This window comes from Cariama cristata, unplaced genomic scaffold (assembly GCF_000690535.1).
Source record: "Cariama cristata isolate BGI_N322 unplaced genomic scaffold, ASM69053v1 scaffold12322, whole genome shotgun sequence".
NCBI classification, from domain to species: domain Eukaryota; kingdom Metazoa; phylum Chordata; class Aves; order Cariamiformes; family Cariamidae; genus Cariama; species Cariama cristata.
In genome coordinates this window covers 17272-34807 of record NW_009603290.1, presented here as the reverse complement: position 1 = coordinate 34807, position 17536 = coordinate 17272, and the positions used below count along the sequence as shown (strand labels likewise).

The 17536-nt window shown below is 39.2% G+C and overlaps 1 protein-coding gene across 1 annotated transcript in view; it reads left to right on the top strand.

Moving 5' to 3' along the window:
- Positions 1-1382: 1382 nt before the first annotated feature.
- LOC104157691 overlaps positions 1383-17536 on the top strand; it is a gene marked incomplete at its 3' end in the record, with an annotated part of 32831 nt that continues 16677 nt past the window's right edge. Inside the window, exons 1-7 of the mRNA XM_009695122.1 lie at positions 1383-5742; positions 5938-6200; positions 7193-7240; positions 7599-7714; positions 8832-8979; positions 15513-15652; positions 17010-17124. Coding sequence (XP_009693424.1) covers positions 1383-5742; positions 5938-6200; positions 7193-7240; positions 7599-7714; positions 8832-8979; positions 15513-15652; positions 17010-17124 — 5190 coding nt within the window. The remainder of the gene's footprint in view (positions 5743-5937; positions 6201-7192; positions 7241-7598; positions 7715-8831; positions 8980-15512; positions 15653-17009; positions 17125-17536) is intronic.

Below are 17536 nucleotides of genomic sequence, written 5' to 3'. Positions count from 1 at the left end.
AATATGAACTAATTGTAAGCTGCAAAGAGCTTTAAAAAATACTATTAAGATATTTTTTAGCTATTGCAATGCTTTCATATAAGAAATCAAAATCTTAGCTAACATTTCTTTTTTTTCCTCAAGAGACTTTTCAGAAAGGAATATGAGAATTTCCCAGACAGATGAATGGCCACTTCCAGGCACTGGGTTAGCAGAGATAGGGTCAGGCTGGATAGGAGTTGAGTTCAGTCTTAGTTTAGGTGGAGGCTGAGGCAGAATGGAGTTTAAGCACAGTCTGAATGTCTGCTTTATCCTAAGGTGAAGAATGGAAAAGCTGACAGTCACATTCATATTGCCACTGCCTGATTATTAGAATTCTTTAAAGAATTAAAGAATTCTTTAACTGACAAAAAAATAGGGAGGAAGGAAAGAAGCATTAGAAAGAAAGGTATTTGTGAAGTCTGTTAGTTTTAGGAAAGAAGAAAAACTGCTCCTTCAGAAAACTGAAGGTGACAGGCTCTGAATTTATCAGTAGTAGTATCAGAAAGAGCAGTGAAGGATCAGGATCAGTTTTTCCATGGTGATTCTTTCATTTGTTAGTTTTTGCATTCACTTTTTTTGCTACTAAATTTAAGACTAATGAATGGCTAGAGCTGCCAATTCCTTGTCACATTTCTCGGCTTCTCATTTTGGTATTTCTTCTAGCATTCAAGCAGTCTTCATTCTTACCTGATCACTCTCTTTCCTTACTACCCTGTGGTTCAGAAAGCATCCCTTGTTGTATATTTTCTCTACATGTTTTGCTTTTCCTCGTCATGTTTCTTAACAATATGTTAAGAGCTTGGGTAAAAATTTAAATCTCAATTCAGTATTTTAATGAACATTAGTACAGTAATTTTTTTTCTGAGTTTTAAAGTATACACCTGCTTTAGTAGGATGTAACATCTTCACAAAAGTATGCTTCTTTCTGTCACTGCAAATGTTGACTTGCAGTGGCGTTTGTAAATCGTAATTCTATTGTCTAGTAGAAAGCAAATTATGGAAGTTGTTTATAGGAACATCTACTTTTTGCTTATAATTTCATTTGGCTTTTTCCGTAAAAGGTAGTGTATGTACCATTTGTCACACGGATCCATATTTAGGAAGAGCAAAAATAGGAAGAAAATAGTGTTGCATGCTATCCACTGTTTGTGCTAACCTGTGGAGGAGAACAGTGCTGTACATCCTCTACAGTTTGTGTTAACTTTTATTATCGCACTAGCTATTCAGGTAGTCTGTCTTGTGCTGATAATGATGATCCTTGTTACAGGCAGATGCAACGGAAGCCAGAAGCACCTGCAGTCACTTATGCAACATATCGAGGTTCTGCAAGGATTAGGCAGCTACTGAAGAATCAATCGGAAATGGCTGAAAAAGGAGAAGAAAGGACTGGGAACAGAAATGCTTCAATGGTCAAAGAGAACGGAGAAATCCAAACGACTGTCTCTCCAAAATCAGGACACTTAATACAAGAAAATGGAGAAGATGAGGGTAAAGATCACCAAGATGATGCCATAGTAAATTCTTCTGCAGTTAAAATGGGAAGGAGAAAGTCTGGTAAAGCTCAGCATTGCTTGAGTAGCAGTAAACATGAAATAACTGCAAAGGCCACAACTTCATCTACTGAATCATCTCATGAGATAGACTTAAAACAGACGCCTGCCTTAGCTGCAACAAAAGTTAGAAGGACATATTCACTAGATTCATTGTTGTCATCTAGTAGTAGACACGGAGAGTTCCTAACCAATTCCAATTCCCAGATTACCAATTCCGTTAAAATGAGTTCTGCAAACGATTTGGTTAGGAAAGAAGATGGACTGCTGGGAGAAGCAGAAACTCTGTTTCAGGCAGCCAAAAATGCCACTTCTAACTTTGATAAAGAAAACGATTGTAGTAAAACAGCTAATAAGGAGTCCACAAAAGAAATGTGGGATGATTGTTTACATTCACTCAAATCAAAAAGTAAGACAGTTAATGAAGAACTACAGATGAGTAAGGGAGAATTTTGCTGTAACTGTCAAGTGGACACTCACTCGGAGCTAACATCGGATGTCCAGATGCTTCATTCCAGTACCACTATATTTCAGCAGCAAGCAGATCAGCATACAGATAGTGCAAATAAAGATAGTGATCCAAGAAAAAGTGATATGCAAAAAATTGTGGTAACTGTAGAAAGAGAGCAAAATCCACAGAACTTTCTTGCTAGTGTTCTTTTACCTTTTAATGAACAAACGTCCACTTTGCTTGGCATGGAATCCAAAGAAGAAAAATGCATAGCCACAGATAATCTAACTACTACAGTATCATCTGTTAAAAATGATGAAGACACAGTCATGGACAGGGGGACTTGTAATGAAGAACTCAGTGAGTTAGGGAAACCAATGCATGTACAAAATGATCACCGGTTAATCCATGTGGAGAATTGTAAGGATACTGCCACACAGCAGACTGGTTTACCTTGTCTAGAAACTGAGAGCGTGGAAACAATGAACGTTTTATCTGAGGTTGCAGTGGAAAAGCTTGCCAACGTACCGTCATGCGTACATGGGTGTGAAAGTGTGAAAGCTAACTGCGATGAGCTGACAGCACCTCTCTCTGTAACTTACGAGTCTTCTTTTGAAAATGGAGGCTGTTGCTCAGCCTCTAATTGCAAGTTCAAAAGTAAAACTATAGGGAAAAGAGAAGTCAGTTTAAAAGATGCGAGAGAGGCGCTTTCTCATCCTGATCTTGAATATGAGAAGAGCAGATCCTTTGAGCCTGTAGAGAAGAACCTCTCAGAAAACTCTATTCTGGTCCCCAACCATGGTCCCGTTTCCCCTGAAACTGTTCAGGACATTCCTACCAAGGCGTTAGATACACTCGCAGAAGATAACACAGCAAAGCCTGCACCTTGCAGTTTAATCGCCATTGACAGGACAGACGATTGTACTTCTGCTGCTTCTAAAATTGACAAGACTGCTATGACTGAGGTTGCTCTTGTTCCTTCTGAGTGTAAAGATTGCATCTTTGAAGTTTCCTCCCATATTTTTAAGTCACAAGAGAAAAACCTGGAGGTTTCTCATTCTGCCTTGAGATGTGGAGGAAGACCTTTGAGCAACCATTCTGCTTTCATCTATGAAAAAGATGTTGATGTAGACATCATTTCTGGATCTCCACCCGTTTCTGAAGATAGGTGTATTAATTTTTCTTCCCAGAAGGAAAACAGTAATAAGCCTAGGATATCAGCTACAGTACTTGAGTCTTCATCTGACAACCAAGGAAAAATGCCTTCTCCTGCTGCCAACTCTGAAAATGGCTGTATTGCTAGATGGTCTGCTGCTTCTGAGCATGACAGCTTTGTTTTTCCAGCTGCTGAGCCTAGGACAATAATCCCTGAGGACAGAATGACCGAGGTGCCACTTTGCTCAGGAGACCCAAGAGCTTCGTGCCTGGCTGGTTCCCTGGAACTTGAGCCTACTCCAGCTACGCTTGATAGCTCTGCTGCTGGAGTAGATGTGGGGGATGTTTGCATCCCCAGGCCCACTTTACCTACCCTGGGATCCAGGGAAGCCTCCAACCTTTCCATTTCTGTCTTGGAAATGTTGGATGTTGCTCAGGGGAACAGTAATTCTTCCAGGCACGGAGCTAGTGATGGGGCAGAGAAGGCCTCCTCCACACAACAGGCTGAGAGCGGTGTCTTAGCAGGGGCAATACCATCACCCATCTGTCCTTTGAAACCTTTGGAAATGGCACCTGAGTCAGAAGCTATCGCAGAAACCCCTTCTGTGATGGAGGATCAAACGGCTGCTGCACCTACAGAGTCCAATGAGCTCTGTTCTGAGGAAGTCTGGGAAGACACCAGTGTGAAGGGACAAGAATGTGCTAGATTCCAAGATGCTGCTCTTTTGTTTAAAAAAGCTGAGGAAATAGCGGACTCGGTTTTACACTTGGCTACAGAAGAAATCATAGCAAAACAAGCCATTGGTGTCTGCCAGCTTTGTGGGAGCAAGGACAGTTTAATAAATACGGATATTCTAAATGATTGGCAAGCTGAAACTGTACAGCTGGAAGCAGAAGAAATCCAGTCAGCTGTGCAGTCATTAAAACATTTTAATGAAAGCAGTGGAGGAGGCTCATCTTCATTTACAGGAAATGAAACAGTGGGTACAAATAATCAAGATGAAAAAATACTGTCTTACATCCCTGATAAAATTGACCTACATAGTGCACTTGCACTAAAAGCAAAAGAAATAGTTGATGAAGTCATTAACTCAGCCAAACAAAAACTGGCATCCAGTCCGTGCCAAGGCAGGGAAAGTAAAAGGCTTTCTGAAAAGGTTGAGCCTAAACCTAAGGCTGGAATGCCAAAGATTTTAAACCTGGATATGAAGTTACCTGCCAAAACACAGGAACCCCCAGAGAAGGAGGAAAATCGGAGTGTAACTGTAAACTGTGAAAAGGCAGATTGCTCAGGTCCTCCTTTGCTTCCAAATAGTAGGGGAAGTGGCACAGATTGGCCCCGAAGAAGTGAAAAGATACCAAATAATGCATTTGCATGTGAAACAAATGGATTTCTACCCACTGGTAGCTCAGCAAGGCCAGAATCAGATCTTATGACACCAGTAAAAGAGAGACATGATAGAAAGGTGTGTGAACATCTGGCTGCAGCAGAGATGTGTGGAGTATCAGCGACGAGTAGAAAATGTTACGGATCTTTACGTTTAATACATAGAGATGCTACTGTGACCGAAGAGATGCTTTTGTCATTGCAGTTAAAAGATTCATGCAATAATACAAATATACCGCAGTGCACATTGCCGTCAACTATAAATGTTAATTTCTCATCTTTTATGCCTGATGAAGAATGTATCGGCATGCAGAATGAATTCAAAGATGAAAGCAGTCCTCAAGGGTCTCTGGAAAGCCGTGCAGAGGACAGTCTGTATGAACACTGCGGAAAAGAGGCTGCAGAAGAAGTACCTGCACAAGTAAAAGCAACCTTAGAAGATTCAAAAGCAGTGGAGAATAAAGAGGGACTAGCAGAAGGGACGAGTGAGATAGCAGAGGTTAATAGTGGATTAAATACACAGTTCGTTGTACCTGAATTGTCTGTTACTGCAGAGGACAGTGAAGGGAAAATCTGCTTCAACACAGTCTTTGCCCAAAATAATGAGAATCTGAAGCAGGGACAAATGAAGGATCAAGACATGAAGAGAAATGATCAGCTTGAAGAAAATGGTCTGGACTGCAGCAATGACATGAAGGAATCAACAGATCTTTTGGCCTTTTCTCCACTAATCGAACAGTGGGAAAACAGTTCTTTTACTATCATTTATGAAGGTGCCCTTCAAACTGAGAACAAATCTGTCTCAACTGATGATATGCCAACTGGTTTGCTTTCTTCCTCTGATTTGCCTTCAGATAATATGGATCATCCAATGTGTGAAAGAGCAAAGAATAAACACGAGCCAACCTGCCTTTATGGGAAGGATAACAAGTTGAACGAAGCAACAGATAACCGTAGCTCAGAGTCATTTCTGAGCGTGGAGGCCAAGCGCTATAGAGTATATCCTTTCTCTTTGTCTCCAATATATGAAGACGACAGCTCCCAAGAAGACTTACTTTCCACAGACGTGTCACCAGAAGGCCGTCTTAGCGGAATATCTAAAGATAACACTGACCATGCTTCTGTGCTTTCCCTTCTCCAGTCGGTCTCTGAGCGCTTACAGTTTACTACCCGGTTCGGTAAAGAGGAGCAGGAGGAGGAAGGAGTGGAGGACGAGGAAGAGGAAGAATCATCATATGAAGAAAATATGCTTGATGTTGAGAGAGAAGACAACTGTCTTTCCAGTCAGTGGAGAGGGAATTTAAAAACAACCCTTCAATCGAATGACCAAAGTAGATCTTTGTTTCCTGAACAATCACTTCTTCTTTCAAAAGAACAACTTGACCCTAAGGAGCAACCAGAACTGTTTCCAGATGCAGCTTCTCCCAGTCAAACACCTTGTAAGCCAATTTCACAGAAAGCTGATGCCACTTTAAAGCATCCTCCAACAAGTGTGTACTACCAGTATTTGAAATCTGCCACCAATTGCTCCTCTGAGAAGGGGAGCAGGTTTGGAAGCATTCTCCAGGATATGTTGCAGCCAAAGATTCATTGGTATCAAGACAACACCACGCCAAAACTGGAAGAACTGTCAGCGGTAAGATGCTGTGTCACATAATATTAATAATCAAAGCGATTAGCCCAGATTCAAAATTGCTGTCTCACTACTCTCCTTCCTCCCTTTTTAAGGTTAGTTCTTTTATTATAAATAAAACTAGACTGTTCAAGATCATATTTTTAAAAAATAATTATTATTATGTCAGGTATTAATTATTATATTATTTATCTTCTGATAAAATAATTTTAAAACCATAATATTCTTGGTTCATCACACAGATGAAGGTGAGTTAATTGTAAAACAAGATGTGAACAGAAAATATAATAGGAAAATATGCATAATAGCAAGTCAGGATAATAGCAAAACACAGACTTGGCCATGTTAAGGACATTTAAACCTGAAGATGATGGAATAGGCTTTTGTATGAAAATTGTTCTTTCATTTCTTCCGCTTCTGAGATTAGTAGAGCTGTATTGTCCCAAAACCATAAATATCTACTTACTGGGTTATTTGATTGTTTCATCACAGAGTCGTCTACAAATCGTAGCTCAGTTAGCAAGTAAGTAATATAGCTGCTTCCATAGATTAGCAGTTCTTTTTTAGTTTATTTAAAGCAATGGCAGATGAGGGTGTGGAAACAGTTCTGCCAATATTTAGAAATTGAAAATGCCGCATAGACCAAATGCATAACTGAAAAAGAAAGTCGTTCCATGATGCTGGGAATATTTCAGTCTGTGTTAGAGGTCTCTTTTGGTTTTGCCGCTGTTAAGACATGCAGTTTATTTTTTGCTGGGAAAGGGTTATACATTTCCAGAGTTATAACTTCCATAATAGTTCTTCCTTTCTAGCACTTGCTTGATTTTGTTAAACTATTTACACCAACTGTGGATGACAGTGGAACAAATCTTGGTTGTTTCTGCTAGTGACAGTTGCATACATTTATAGGAATAGTGGACCCAGATTAATCTGTCTCTGCTTTGTGCTACTGTTGTAGATGTTAATAGTTTTTTTCCATGTCCTTCTAATTTCAGAACCTCATTGACAGAGCGAGTCTCAAATACAATCCAAGACCGGGAAAGGTAAGCAGAATTTGTGTCGTGTAGATCAATATGATACATGGAACAATTTGTTACACCAAAATTTTTGAATGGAAAGCATCTGAAGTTGTTAGTCTAGTTTTCTCTATTTTAATGGTACATATGCTTGCACGTGCTAATAATGAATTATATTATTAAAAATCCTGCCACTAGTAATTTTACTGTGTTTCTGTCAGCAACTGCTGTTATAGTTCAGTAGTGTATTTCATAAAAGAAGAAAATGCGTAGCGTGTCAGTTGAATGGGCACAAAGTGGAGTAAGTTTTATTCCAAGGAAGAATAACTGTCTGCACTGTATGTTGAAATGGGCCTTCATAAGTATGTATTGTATGTTGTTTCAGATTATTATTTGTGACATTCATGGTGACAAAACTAAACAAGAAGTTCATTCTGATGTGCTAGATACCACGTCCTGGATCTTTCCCACTGGAGCATTACTTAGGATAATTAGAGGATGGTAAGAAATCCAGGTCATATTTAAATAGAGTCTTTCCAAAAGACTGTATATGTGTTTCTCTTGTATTTTCATTTCTTTTATTTATGACACACATCTGATCTGCAAGAGTGTCTTTTTCGTTCTTTATAATTAGAGTGATACCAATGAAAAAAGCATGAAACAAGGCTTCAAATGCTGCAGTACAAAAAGAAAAAAAAAATAATACTGTTTCTCCTGGGAACTAGCTTCAAACAGAAAGTCTCTAATAGAACCACAAGACTTCTTGCCTGAAGTGCTGAGACAGTACAGCCATAATCATCACAAGAAGCACGTGTATGCTAAAGAAAATGTTGGGGTGTTTTGGGGGTTTTTTTACAGTTCAGTTTCATTATACAGTAGCTGTTGCAAAAGGACCATAAAATGAACCATCTCAGCTGTTGTTTGTAATGTAGCATTTAGAGGAATGGGGACGCAGAATCATATACAAGTACCTTTAAGGTAGATTTTGCAAGTGTTTCTCGGTTTGCTTTGGGATGCTGGGGCTGGCACCACATCCGTTGTTGCGTTGGAATTTAATTGGTGGCACTTAGAATTGAATGTTCCAGACTCAGCGTTAGTAACAATGCGTGTCATATTTATGCAGTTTTGAGGCAGCCTTGTTCGGTTTTGCATACATTTCTTTCACGTCCTAAGAAATACTGAATGCCATTATTAGTATGGATATGTTTTTTATGCCTGACACAGTATCTACCTGAGCGGGATGTGTTTTGATGTGTCAATTAAGATATTTATTCTGGTAAAATAAGGCTTTTTATTTACATTGTGTTTTGGCTGTATCTTTATACAGTTAATATTTTAAGTTATGTTAGGCTATGTCCTGGAGGAGAATTGTATATTTCACTTTTAAAGCACAGAACTACGTACAGTTAATATTTTAAGTTATGTTAGGCTGTGTCCTGGAGGAGAATTGTATATTTTACTTTTAAAGCACAGAACTACAAGCCCCATATTTGTCTAAAGTGAATGTGGCTACTGAGGGACAGCATAAGAAAGGTGTGATAGTTGGCTTGATAAGAAGAGCTCTTAAGGACAGTCTTACTTAACAGCAACAACTCAGTTCATGATATCATTATTACAGTTGGATTTTTTATGAGAAACCGAAGTTCCAGGGTCGGAAATATGTACTAGAAGAAGGAGAGGCTGTGCTGGATCACCTTTGGGATCTCCCAGGTGTGAAACATCATCGAAGAAACCTTACAGTTGGTTCAATCAAACATGTAACAAAGGTATAGACTTTCTTGATAATATACTTACGTACGTAATTAATTTCTGTTGGCAATAGCGGTGTATAACTAGTAATCGACAATGCGTGTATGCTGTGTTTCTGAATTTATTCAAATTTGCTACGAATCACATTTTTCACCTTCTAGATAAATTCCAGGCCTCTTGCTGTGTTAAATTTCCCATTTTTCCTGAATGTAATGAGCAGATCTTTCTTTGCCACCACCTTTACCTGACACAGTGACTCCCCTCCTTTTAGATTTTTGCCTGTCCAGTTAATTGAAATTAAATCAATTAATACTTTTCAGGGAAGTGTTTATCTTAAGCTTAAACTATCTACTGTATCTGTATGACTTCTGTTTCAGAAGTTAGTAGTTGCGTTTCCAATCCCATTTGTACAAAAATTACTGTTCCTCCCTCTACAGCTTTGTGCCATCTGTAGGGTTTCCACGTGGACAAGTGATACACCTACAGCATCTGGCTCTGCGTACAGCCAGAAGTTTAAAAGACGTTTTGTTGAAAAGATAGGAATCAAATGCCTAAAACTAAATATAACGCATCCATTGTTATTCAGTGAATGAGGAATATATTTACCAGATCTTGTCATTTAAGAAGACTTAGTGCTCTTGTTTAGCATAACATTCCAGTTATTCACAGGGCAATGGCCCTTTACTGTGAATGAATTATCATTTGTATCGCAATGTGAAAGTTTTTCAGAAAAAGTGGTGTTTCTCTGTTCTCTGCTGGTATAGAGGTCATTTTAAAATTGATACCCTTTTTGTTGTCAGTACAGGGGCATAATGTCATAACAATTAGAAATACTTTTTCATTCTCTTACAGATGTCACAATAAATACATAATATGAAAAGAAGCTGGCTGAGGGCATGAATAATGAAATTAACATTTATTTGAGCTAAGCAAATTAAAAGCATTTGACCAATATGGAATATGAATATCAATCAATAATGTGGAAGGCAGCTAAATAAATAAATAAATAGCACAATAACATGTAGAACTATGGTCTGAAGCCAAGGGAAGCTGGGTGCATCTTGGGTATCGAAGAAAACCCTTGAATAGGAAAGACACTGTGGTTAGCTTCGTCATGCTTGATAAAAATCTTTGTAATACAGCCGAGTAGGTTCGAGTGTTGTTCTTCCAGTATGTGGTTCATTTGTATGGAACGCAGATGGAAAGCTTTGTTACAGGACACTAGTTCAGTAATCAACACTGTTTCTCATGTAACTGGTATGGTTGGTTGGGAGGACTTCTGCTGTTAGTCCACAGGGCTGTATGGAGCTAGTGTGGGTGTGGAACTCGCTAAGCCAAGTTTTGTCCTCTAAACCGTGATTTGTGAAAGCATCCCTCTTTTTTAGGTTGTACTTCAGCTGCTGTGGAACTACTTTTAGAAGGCAGTTTGCTGAAGTGCTACCTTTTTTTTTTTTTTTTTTTTTTTGTGAAAAATATATAGCCATTGTTTTTAATTGACAAATATCTGTTTCTTTTTCAGGCAGCTTGTGTGTATGTGATCTGCAGGATCACGTTTTACTGTCATTCTCTTTTTCATAGGCTAGGTAGCTCAGTGGCTTTTCCCCTGCCCAGTTTGGTCATACTGGCTGTGTGGCCAGCCTGTCTGGCTTGTTTTCTGATTCTTCAAGTGGCTTTTTATGGTGCTTGTTTAATGGCTGCTCAGATGCCTTGAGTTAGCAGATTTGAAAATTGGCTAAATATTTGAGAAGAAAATAACTTGCCAAGAAGAGAAAACCAGATGTTTAGTAAAGAAACTGTGGGAGGTACATTTAATACTATTTTTGTTTTTTACTGGCAGATGTTATTTTGCTGAGAAACAGTCTGCCAGTAGCTTTGTGCTCTGATTTGGCTTCAAGCCTGCACAAAAAGCAAAGATTCTGTTAGCTTTGTGGTTAGCTTGTGGCTTGACTTACTGTGGATACTCATTAGATGTATCCATGTGTGTTTAACTTGAAGGAACCTGGGTGGCGGGGGGGAGATCCCAAAGGACCAGATCATGCAACCAATAAAATGAAGACCTATTTGAGGTAATAGGGAGTGTGAATTCCACTAAGGCAAGTCAACATGAGCCTAGGCTAGCAAAATCTGCCTGCGCACACAGGTTCAATGCAGCACAATCTGTTAAGCCAAGTCAGTTCTCTGGTCTACTGCAAATGCATATATTGAGCTTATGGAATTGGAGGACTTTTTCTGTTTCTGGAAGCCCGAAGAGGATGCTAAATGTTACTTCCCCAAAAACAACAGCTGGGAAGAGTTGCTGACGTTTCCATTCTGGAGTAATCTTGTAAACCGCTATTTTGCAAGGTGATAAGAGATCTGAATTAGCACTTTATAATCGCTGTCTACAAGATGGTTAGGCAGGGGATAACTGGATTCCTTGTGGACTCTTCTTAAGCAAAGCTCTTTGTACTGGTAATGTTCCCAGTATTACATGAGGGGTATGTTTCTTTTGTTTGTGTGGTTTGCTAAGTGAAAAGAAGTTATTAATTCAAGCAGGGACTACTTTGTCAGATGCCATAGGAAAACACCCAGCAGCTCCAGATTGTCTCATTTGGTTGTTGGTATTTACAAGATAGTAATCATGAATTTCCTTCATATTATTTTATTTTATTACTAGCCCTGTTGAGTTCTGTAGTTTGGTTTGGTGGTGATGGGGGGTAGCAAGAATGGTACAGAGCAGGAGAACTGGGAGAAAGAATTATAAATGGGTAAAAAAGGCTGGAGGACCAACAGAGAGTGAGATTTAAAATAAAAAATGCTGCAGAAGCTGGCATGTCCTAAGGACAAACTGTATCAAAAGTAAGATGCGTGTCTAGACTGTATTAAAAAGCAATCATGTGAATACCAGAACTAACTAGGCCTGGTTTTCAATAGACTCTTCTCTTGTTGTTTTGGCATTCAGCTTAAGAAGCCAGACTTTAGTCATTCTTTGTCCCGTTGTTGACATAGAAGGCTACCTCATTTAAACAGGCTATTTTGATCACTTCAGTCACCACAGTTTACAGGTCCAAGGAGAAGCCCCTAACACTGAAATTATTTAGCCCTGCTAGTGCTGTTAGGGCTGTACCTTTAGATTTGGAAGAAAGGCAAACAGCCAAGACCACCTTGAGGGCTCTTGGTCTCTCACTTCTGGTGAAGCTCTTTATCCAGCTAGAAAAACATCAGAGATGCCACCAAAGAGTAATATTTCATGCTAAGGTCTTGAGGGTCATCTTTAACCCTCTTCAGAAGAAGCTTCAACCTTTCTGCTGAGGGCCATGTTACTGTTTTGGAAGTATCTGTTCTCTGCAAGCTAGCATGAGTATTCCCCGTGCTTTTGTAAACATCTCTGCTCCCAAAAGACCGTGAGGGAAGCCTGGGCACTCCAGGATGACTGTGTGGATGTCGGAGGAGAGTACCGCAAAGTAGAGGAAGACAGTGCAGGATGCCTGGAAGCTGTGACCTACCTAAGCATTTGCTGGTTGTGTATTATCGTTGGAAAAGAACGCAGCTACCTAATCTGTTTGCTGTACTTTTTATTCTGGTTTTGCCTGACATGTCAGTAGGATAATGAACATGACATGAGTTTTGACTGCCTGTGATGGGGGTGGCAGGGCCGGGAGGGTATAGGGAGAAAACTTTCCAGTTTTGGATCTGACCTTGAAACGCTGTGGTAATTATTTTGCATGGTAATAGTTTTACATGTGGGTATCTTATTTCAGAATCTTGACGCCTTGCAAATGACAGGGCTTTGGATTGAAGGATCTAGTTCTCAACCTGAACGCTATCATATTTGTGTGGTTTTCATTTTGTTTCTAAAGATGGTGCCTTTATTAGGAATGTTAAAGAAGCCTCTGAAAGTAACGATGTCTATTAAATATGCTCAGGCATATATGAACGTGCTAGGGCAAATATTTACCAAGCTAAAGTTTACATGCTTAAATTGTATAAATTAGTGGCATAGTACTTGAGTGTACATCTGCAAATACATAGTGTTCACCTTATACAGTAATACTTAAATTTTAGCATTTTCTGCAGTCTGTGAATTAGTATATGTAAATTGAATTCAATATTTAAAACAAAATGTATATTTGTGACTTTAAAAAAAGTGCTTAGAAAATATAATATACTTCTTGCTCAAACATGTTATTACCTTTAAAAATAGATACTTGAATTGCTTTTGATGAAGACCTCAGTTTACTATGTGACACTTTATGATGACTTTGTGGACTTAATCTAGTATACACAAAAACACCATCACAATGAGTGGAGTTTTTTTATGACTGTCAAAATCTACCTGGAGAGAGATGGTGATAAATATGAGAGATTTTATTATGAGTGCTTGTGCTTTACTTGCTCTTTGGAGAACTGCTACGTTTTTCATCTCTTGAGGTGGAGCCTGCCTCGTGAGCTTCAGAGTCAGGAGAGCAGACTTGAAAAGAGAATACAGACTGGCTTTTTCCAATCTTCAAATGAAGGGGGGAAGGAAAAAAAAAAGGAAAACAAAAAACTGAATTAAAATTAAACATGCTCCGTCTCATATTCTGTCTGAGCCCGCAGGCAAAGATACTTTATTTTGCCACTTGTCTAGTCTTGTAGGTACTTTGTTTCAGAATTTATCTGAAACCATTAGGAGTCTAGCCACATTATTTGTGGAATCCCTATAGCTGCAACTTCTGATTTTCCATATCAAGCTTTATTGTTGGATTCACAGATTTCAGCCTTATCAGGTATTATTAGAAAAAAAACACGAACTTCAAATATTTCTTAACTGTGATTTAATAAGATACATGTGAAAACTATGAGGAGATTTTTTAATTGTTTTTTTAAAACTTGTCCAGCAATATACTTAGAATTGAGGAATGGTGTTCCTTAGTGCTTTGCCATAAAGTAGCATCATACTAGAAAGTCTTTTTTTCCTAGTTTTTTTGGTTTCAGTCATCTGAAAATAAAAATTCTGGCATTGCAGGTTTTGTTCTAAAAACAAATAGTGTGCATTGTTTGCAAGGTACAATACAGAGGAAACACGATTGTGCATGAGGGACAGTTGCCAAAACAGTATACAGGTCTCATGAGGAAAGTGAAATAATATCCTGAAGTCCATCTATTATAATTGCCACGTTTATTGCTGACAGTTAACTACTGAAGGAGCTTTGCTAACGAAGCAGAGGTGTGTTTCTGGGTGGGATGTTACTCCAGCGTTTGGGAGCTGCACTTCAAAACCTGTGTGAAAAAGGAGAGCACGCAAGTGGTGTCATGAGATGGGGTGCCATAAACTTAGGAGCTTTTGTGCCAGGTTGCTGAGTTTCTGTGCAAGCTCTTGTGTTTCGCCTTTTGGGTCTGGCAGAAGCCGCAGGTCGTGTGGGATCTCTGTCATGATGTGATCCTGCCTGGGTCCTCGACAAACCCAGTAACCACGTGCTTCTCTGAGGGCACCCTCAGTGACAGCTTCTCATCCCTCTTCTCTTGTACACATGCAAGGGCTATCTTCCTCCAGCCATGTTTAGGACTACTTTTGGGGTCTCTTTATGCTGTCCAAGCCCTTTGGCCTAATGCTAATGGGCCCATGGGTCAGGAGGAGAAGGAGAAGGATGCTCTGAAGTTATCACTGAGAACTGAAGGTTTCCAGCTACAGCTGAGCAAACTCTGTAAGCACGTGAGCCGCCCCTCACTGTAACGGGACGACTGTTCTGTAACGTGTTGCTGAAGCAGGGCCTGATAGAAGATCCTCATTGATTCGTTATGTGTTTGAATGCTGGGGAAGAAAGTATTGGCAATGCTTTTTATATAACTGTTATGAGTGTGATTCAATAAAATCCCTGCAAATTCTAGAGAAGATCACGTGTTCAACAAGTTGTTCTCCAGCGGTATCTATCAGTAGAAAACCTTCAGTAAGGTAACAGAGGTTGTTGCTCTGTAGTAACAGGAAAATTGCTGAAGTGTCTACTTAACAGAACAAACATTTTCTAGTACTGATCTTTTTCTTTCTGTGCCTAGAATGCTGTAGACTTATTTAGCGTGACAGAAAATTGAACTGTAGTCAGGTGCATTACAGAACCTAATTATCACTGAGGGAGGGAGGTGGGAATGTAGTAGACATTTCTAGAAAGTTTTGGTTATGTGTGCAACAGATGTATCTATATGTGTGTTATGGAATCACTGTCTTTAAAAAAAAAAAGTCAGCAGTATTCTGTACGTGGTTTGTCTGTCAGTAAATACTGTCAGATTCTTTACTTGGAAAGTAGTTAAACTGAGCTTTTTGAAAGTAGCCCAACAGGCATAAATGCATAGTTCTTCTTTGAAAGTTAGTGGGAACTGGAAATTTACTTCCCTTAGCTTTTCTAAAAATTCCAGGCTTCATTTAAAAAAAACCAAACCTAAACCCCTTCCATCATATGAAGCCTGGAGTTGGGTTAGAAGGGTGAGAAGACAGGGGGGGAAAAAAAAAAAAAGTGAAACGGTCCTTCCCCTGCTGTGATGGGGTAGACTCTGCAAGTGTGGATAAGCCTTACCCTTTGATTTGTTTTCACAGGACTGCGGCGTTCCAGAGGTAGAGTTCTGCCCGGCAGCTGGTAGTACAGAGGGACTTCCTATCTGCATACAGAGTGCAGTTGCCAATTTAGAAGAACTGGATGTTGAGAAAAATCCTTATATAAGAGTCAAATCAGGAGTGTGAGTACCGAACCTTTTTAATAGAATTTTGCCAGCAGGTAGAGGGGTAACATTATGGGATGAAAGTTGGTCAGCGACAGGAACAATATTTGGAGGGTTTTGCTACGAATCTGCTAACATACGCTAGATATTCCCAGCTCTACACTTCGGCATTGTGCTATACATGGTCCTAGTAGTGGAACCAAATTTTTGAAGCCATTTTTCCTCTAGTTGCTGGCAGAAGTCTTCTATAATTCCATCTTTGAGTAGCTTTATAAATAGAAGCAACAGCTCAGCTATAATTAGCTTTTACTTCATTGGAGAATAGATACTGTCTCCCTATTCACCCACCCTGTTATAACACCATGGCTGAATACCAGAAAATGAGTATTACATCATCCAAGTATTTCTCAAGCTACAGCCATATCCTGACTTCCTGGAGAGAGGTGATACAATATGATACAAGCCCCCTGGTAGCCCAACATTTTCTTTATTGAGCAGAATAGTCTGTTTCCTGGTTAAATGACCAACACTTCACACTTCCTGAAGTTTGGGAGTTCTGTGCCTCTCGTTATAAATGGTTGCAGAATGACATTAGCTATTCTGTTACAAGAGTCTTGAGTTTGCTTTTCTGTGCGAGCCAAACCTTCCTGCCCACAATCTCGCAATATGTCTGTGAAGCTTGAGATGGTGAAGGAATTAAAAGCATGAGTCTTGTCTTAGTTTTGATAGAACTTAGTATGACTTTCAACTGCTTGTGGTCTGTGTGTGTAGTTTTAAGAAAATCATTTTCCATACGGCTCAATGCCTCTTCCTCCATTCCTTATTTGATCTGCTAACCCTATGTCCAACTTCTACATTCAGCTTTCTTTTTGATTTAAAAGAGTCTTGAGGGATTCTCAGCATTTTAAATCTTCATGTCAAAATTACGATAGCCTGCTTTCCAAAGGAATGTTATAAATCGTCATGTGTTAATAACTTCCACTGAAAAAATGAAGTGGGATTGATGTTAGAAGCCTTTTAATTCCTAAGGTGACAATCCTAGGTAAAATTTGATGCAAATGTCTCATCCTGAGTATTAACACTGGTTTTGTGTGCTCATATTGAAACAAACTGGCTGCTTTAAAATGAGTGAACAAATTGGTAATTTTCTTCTCTTTCACTTACTTTTTCTCAGTCCAAGCTAAACATATCTGAGATCATCTTACCATTGATGTTACCAGTGTGATTAAATATGGCTTCGTTTTGATGTGCTGGCAGTATCTAAAACGCATTATCTAGCTCTTATGAGTACAAAAAGGAAAATAATTTTAATAAGATCTTTGTATTTGTAACCTATCTAATGAGATCAATAAGTCCTTTATCCTTATTGTTACAGATGGCTTGCTTATTCAGACTTTAATTACAAGGGAGAGATGAAGGTTTTGGAAGAATGCGATTCACCATCTGAAATTCCTTCAGCAGATGTAAAATCTCTGCGTCCCTTAAAAATGGTGAGGACTTCACAATTCCGTAATAAGTTCTGTGCCTTCCTTTTCCTATTGTTGCCCCCCTGCCCCCGAGGTTTTGACCTAAATATAACTTAGGTTCTAATCATCCTTTCAGGGTTAATCCTTGTACATGTAACACTCATCTCACACCACGGTGCATTTGCAGTGTTCTAATGACACAGCAGTTGCCGTGGCTTGCTGGGCTTCTGCGTCTGCCCAAGTAAGACCATGTAGTCAGAGGGAGCACCGGATTCACTGGGATATCTTCCTGGGAAACTGCTGTTGTTGAGTGGAGGTCAAATAAGACAGAACTGAAAGGCTCTTAATTGTGTTGCAGCCAACACCAATTCGTTAACTAAAAAACTCTTCAGAAGTTGTTGATTTTCATTTGGTTTTTTTTAATGGTACAGCTAGA